This window comes from Xyrauchen texanus, chromosome 26 (assembly GCF_025860055.1).
Source record: "Xyrauchen texanus isolate HMW12.3.18 chromosome 26, RBS_HiC_50CHRs, whole genome shotgun sequence".
Classification (NCBI taxonomy): Eukaryota; Metazoa; Chordata; class Actinopteri; order Cypriniformes; family Catostomidae; genus Xyrauchen; species Xyrauchen texanus.
The window spans coordinates 31,710,019-31,716,292 of record NC_068301.1 but is presented as its reverse complement, the minus strand read 5'-3'; the positions used below and the strand labels follow the sequence as shown (position 1 = coordinate 31,716,292).

General features: G+C 37.8%; 1 protein-coding gene across 1 annotated transcript in view; it reads right to left on the bottom strand.

Annotated features, from left to right (window-relative positions):
• Positions 1–2,605: 2,605 nt before the first annotated feature.
• Positions 2,606–6,274, bottom strand: part of LOC127620034 (partitioning defective 6 homolog gamma-like) — a 52,649-nt gene continuing 48,980 nt past the window's right edge. Inside the window, exon 3 of the mRNA XM_052093106.1 lies at positions 2,606–5,488. Within this exon, the coding sequence (XP_051949066.1) occupies positions 4,479–5,488 (1,010 nt within the window). The 3' untranslated portion in view covers positions 2,606–4,478. The remainder of the gene's footprint in view (positions 5,489–6,274) is intronic.

The following is a 6,274-nucleotide window of genomic DNA, read 5'->3' as shown; positions in this document are numbered from 1 at the left end:
TTAAATCCATTATAAGGAAAAATATTGTTAAAGAATGGCAAGAGGTTTGAAATAATGATTGTAGACATATACGATTAAAAAAATGGTAGATAGTAAAAGGAATATTTATAATTACTAGGTTAAGACTTGGGTATTCAGGTTTGAATTCATACTGCATATAATTGGAGTACATGAAAATGCTTTATGTGAGTGTTGTGGAGGAAGAGAAACAGTTGAGCATGTCATATTTGAATGTAGTAGGTATGAAGAGGAGAGAAGAGAGTTATATTATTATATAGAGAGTATTATATTTAAATAAAAAAGTTAGAAAATATAAGGATTTGGATTTTTCTTGGGTTGTGAGTATAATAGGGATCAAGTAGGGTATGGGGGGTATGAAGAATTTGCATGTTTCCATTGATCATGGTATAAATATTGGGGGGTTTGTACTTGCTTCTTCTGAATATAGGAGGGGTTACCTCCCCCCATCCCCACTGGAATCTACGCCCCTGTGAATGAGTTAAAAGTGAGTTCCGAATTGCAGTTATTTTAAAGCCCCAAACCATCATTCACCACACATAATGAAGCATTTATTGCTTTATTAATGGAGAGGGAAACACCATCACAACGACAACAAAAACAATAATAATATGCGATTCCATTGGACCACTCACATTTAATGTAATTTTAACTGTGCTGTCTTTATTTTCACACATTCATAAATTGAAGATTATGATTTGTGCATTGCCAAAGTATTGTCTTTTGGGCTTCACTCTGTCATTGCACAGGCTTTCTCTTCATGTTGAACTCAAAAGCTGGAATAATGCTGGAATACACATAGGAGAGCAAGCAGAAGACTGTCATTATGATGCACATTTTGCGAGAGAATGCAAAATAATATGCGAGAATGCAAAATAATATGCGAGAATGCAAAATAACTGGCAAGAGAACGCAAAAGTTTTGTGAGAGCATGCAAAAATTATCAGGGTAATGCAAAGTTTTGTGAGAGAACGCAAAAGCATTTGCTTATTTTTTCCCCCACTACATTGACCCTTTAGGGGCTCAGCAGAAAAGAGAGCCATTCCCTGCATCCGAATATCAGTATGCTAGCTTCAGAAGCAGGTGAAAACCTGGCGAGCAGGAGCCATCTCTACTCTTCAGGACTGTTTTGAGTGTACTGACTGGGCTGGCACATGTTCAGGGACGCTGCAACATATGGCGACTCTACCAACTTGGAGGAATACACAGCATCAGTGACCAGCTACATCAGCAAGTGCATTGATGATGTCACTTTCTCCAAGACCATCACCACACGCCACAACCAGAAGCCATGGATGACTGCGGAGGTGCGTGTGCTTCTGAGGACCCGAGACTCCGCCTTCAGAGCAGGCAACAAGGCGGCCCTAAGAACAGCAAGGGCCAAACTGTCCCGGGCCATCAGAAAGGCATAGCGTGCACACGCCCAGAGAATCCACAGTCACTGCCAGGACAGCGGCGGCACGCAGCGCATGAGGCAGGGCATCCAGGCCATCACCAACTACAGGACAACATCAGTTGCCTGTGACAAAGATGCCTCTGTGGCAGGGCGGGGCCGGGTCGTGATCCTACGCACCCGGTGCCGTATTGCCACAGCCTCCCTTCCAGATGCGCTGAACAACTTCTACGCTCGGTAATTACACAGCAGTATCACCTTTTCAAGATTTATAAATAGAAACAAAAATTCCGCTGACTTTGCCTCATCTCACAGCGCAGCACAATGAAGAAATATGGAATTTTGGTCACAAACATGGCGGCGCAGTCATACAGTGACGTCACATATAACACGTTAATACTTTGTCAAACTCAAACTGATCTTGGATGGATTTCAAAATAGACAAGACAAAAACAAATAAAAAAAATTAACACAACTACACATTTAAAACCATGTGATATTTTACTTTATAAGGCTTACTTAAATATGTCCTTAACCTCCTAATTATTTTTGCAACATTTTTCATAAAGCAAGAATAACTTACAAAAAAATAAATATAAGATTTTTTTTTAAACATGGTACCAACATTTTCAAATTCATGTAATTGACCATTTATTTATTTAGTTAATGAAAATGTATTATTATTAGTTTTATTAAATGTTTTTTTCTATTGTATCTTCATATCTTATATTCTATATAATAATATTATATTTTATCTCTATATTATAGATAAATAATTAGAAAAACTCTTAACTTTTAATCAAATGTTTTTAGTGAAAATAACAAAAATTAATCTAATAGAAAATTGGATGGATAGATATGGATAAATATGTATACATTTATGAACAGATAAATAACCTTGTATGAAATGAACATTTCTTCAAATTACATTTATCAATTAATAAAGTTTATTTACATATTCTAATTTTGATGATTATTAATTTAAAAGCTAAATTATTAAAATGAATAAGCTGATGAATTCATAACTGTATTAGAAAATGAATACATCCAAATTAAATAAATTATTCATTATTTTGTTTTTAAGGTTACTTTTATAGATATTTATAAAAAAAAAAAAAAAAAAAACTGCAGTGTAATAAAATTTTCACTTTACAGTACACAAAACTGGGAATGTAAAGAAAGAATAAGAATATATTTGTCGATCTCAGAATTTATTATGTATTTTAAAAAGTTTGACATCAGTAAAAAAAAACAACAACAACAAAAAAACAGGCAATATTCACATGTTCCATGTATTTTTGTATGGAAAGGGCCTGACAACCAACATTGACTGCAATGGCTAAACCTTCAGGAGCATTTTCAGACACAGAATAATTACCAAACTTCATCAGGTTAAACCATCAAATAATATTCTACATTCTACATGAATTTTACAAGATGATTAGTTAAAACAGAAATATGACACACAAAAGAGGGGGACATGATTGTACACATTTCTTTAATAATCTGCTTTTTTTTAATCTAGTCTTCCTTTTATTTCCATTAGATTTATTCAACGTTAAAACAGATATAAATTAACCAAGAAATCAGCATAAATGTTTAATGCAAAATATAAAAATGCAATTCTTCGCAGGAAAGGGGAGACGCTCCATGTCGTGTAATGGTAGTTCACAGAACGGCCAGCAGATGGCGACTCACAATACATCTTTTTCAACTCAACCGTGCTCTTGTTCCTCCATGTCCCTACTTTTATCAGTTTAACGTTATAATATTTTATTTCCAGTGGTCACATCTAAATACCGAGTATGTATGGTTTGGGAAAATTATGCATGTAGGAGGGACTCAAATGCAAAATGCTCATATCTACAAAAATGCTGGATATGAAGGTTAGTCCTTGTTTTAACATGATAAAACAATTCAGTCAACCTAAAAGCAAACAAAAGGTATATCCACAGTGGTTTTAAATTACACATAGACAAGTATTACACAGATTTCTGAAAGACAAGTCACAAGTGAAAACCTACCTAGAAGGAGCATCTTAACAAACAAAAACTACTTCAGCCTAACCACACTACTAGAGTGTGCTTCAAAACATAATTGTTCCCAATGTGTAAAAAAAAAAATAACACTCAGATGAAACCCTTTAAATCCTTAAATTTGACTGGATTTAAGTATGCTCACTGGCTGGATTACCTTAAAGACTTCGTGGAGGTCAGAGGTGAGGGCTAATTAACAGTGAGGTGACAGAAAATATGTGCGCGGGCTTAAACAGAACCGACCACTTCGCATTCCACTGGGCTTCTTTAAGGCAAGAGGTCTATATGAAGACATCAAAGTGTGAACTACCTATACATTTCTAATTAAACCAAACCCAAGTCAACATCTTTTTAAATTACTTAAAAACAAGACATTAGAATAGGTTTTAAGATAGCATAAGATAAGATCATCTCATTTATTAGATTTGTGGAATTACAATGTTCTTTTGTGATGTTGAATCAAGCCATGTTAAATATATCAAGGTTGAGGGAATTTGCCAAACAGTTATTTATGGTATTAAGGTATTGAACACATTCAACAGAAATATACAAGAAATTCATAATAATGAATAGTAATACTATTTATTAACTTGGAGTTAATAAAAAAAGTTTGTGTGGCTAATTAAGTGTAAATCAGCTTTTTCCATTACACCAGGAGCAAATGTTTTCAGGTAAGAAATGTAAACAGTATAAAACATCACACACACAGGACTAAACCTAATTTCTGGTCCCAGAAGATGTTTAGATAATATGATTAAAATTAACCTCTAAACAAGTACAAAAAGTTGATAGACATGATAAAATCAATGGCTCCGCTTTTGAAAACACACACACCACTAATTCTGATGACATTTTTGACTTATAAGACATCACAACACATTAAGAGCAATCATTTCAAAGTGTGAAATTTACAGATAATGTTTCTGTTAAATTATTCATTTTACAAAACCCTTAAAGTTTGTGAGGTTCAAAGTCAAGTCTGACTTCCCAGGCTGAAAGGCCAAGTCTCTGGAGGTTGGCCCAGCTATCACTTATAAAGTGATAACTGTGCCATCCTCCTCCACCCCTCCTCTGGGTAAAGACAGGCTGTGACGGGCGTCTGTCCTCAGACTGCTGAGGATTTTGTGCAGGCTGCCATTGCTCCCCCTCATAGTGGGGTTACTGCTGTGGTAGGGGTGGTGCTGGAGGGTAAGGTCCTTGTGAAGCTTGTAACTCAAACTGTTGTGCACTGTGCCATTAAAGCTCGGTTGAGAATGGAAAGAGGCAGTCGATACGGTGGATGGGGGTCTTGTTTGGGGTCGTGTAGGGGGGCTGGGTGGGGCAACTGCAGTCGTTTGCATCTGGGACCGGGATGCAGTCGAAGCAACCGATGCGTTAGAGCGGCGTGATGGCCGTTTGATGTTGCTCTCAATTACGATGTCCGACTCCTCGTCACTCTCCAGGTCTTCTGGGCTATAACCATGGCTGATGGCGGTGGCACCTGAGGGTGCAGTGATGGCGGGGTAGCCCACAGAACCGCTGCTGTCAGATGACTGACCCGAACTGCCAGAGATGCGACTGCTACGCACCACATTGTTGCGCTGGTTTGCCGGCTTCACAGTCACAATAAGGTTGTGGCTGTTTGCAATCATCATGTCCGTTACCTGGTCCAATGTCTTCCCGGTCACCTCAATGCCATTGACCTCCAGGACCTCATCATTGACGGCAAGCAGGCCTGTGCTCTCGGCCAGGCCACCAGGGACCAGGCGGGAGATGAAGATACCCGGGACCTTTTCCAAACCATGGGCTGTAACACGGACACTGGTGCCATCACGGATGTAGAAGCCCAGAGGCTTGTCTGAGCCATACCGGTAGAGTCGAACTCTCCGGTGGGACTCAGGAAGTATGTCCACGTCAATAATGGATGACACGGGACGGAAGTCCTGAGGCATACCAATGCGGATATGTGGCCGCTTCCGGTTCAGGTCGTTGCGGAGAGTAACAACAGCCTTCTTTTTCCGGGTCAGTGTGCTGGTGCCAAAGCTGCTGTAGTCAACCTCTTCTGCAAGAGAAATGAAAAAAAAAATAAAAAATGATGACTGGTAATACGTTTGAAACTCGGGTGGATTAAAGACATAATTGTATTTATTATCTAATGACATAGCATAACTCTTTTGGACAGCCTTCGGCCGTAATACTGTTAAAATGTAAAGCTTTACAAAGTTGTGGACAAGACATGTAAACCTAATCAGATACAATACATTGTATACCCCTCAGATGCGGATTATGATGTAACATACTTTTTCTGACACGTTAACACAAAACGTTACAGTCTCTTTTTAAAGTTTTCAGGATGGATTAGAGTAGCTACATGTTCTTATATGCAGATACATGTTGCAAAAACACCATGATATTGGAAGAGCATAGATTAGGATATCAAGTGCAAACAAGTTTTGCAGTGCAGAGCCAAAAGTTAATCTCAAATTCCTCTAAAAAAGAGGGCATAAAATGAAGTACACAGGCCTGTCGTAGGTTCCTTGCGAGTCTGCTATTGATGGAATTTAATTTGGTTAACACAAGGTGGGTTAAAAAGGCTTCTTTCTGATTACTTGCACAACTCTCCAGAAACAGGCAAGAAAATACTAAACTGTTCAATTATTCTCAAATTTGTTTCAAAAATGCTTTTACAAAGCTTCTGAATTGTCAAAGCATCCTGCCGCAGTTGTTCTTATGTTGGCTCTATGGAAGCCTTATTATTTTGATTGAGTCCAGACAGGCTTATATTATGTCCTGGAATTTTAGCCACAGAATTTTAGTTTTTGATAGAAAACACATTTAAGTATTTCTG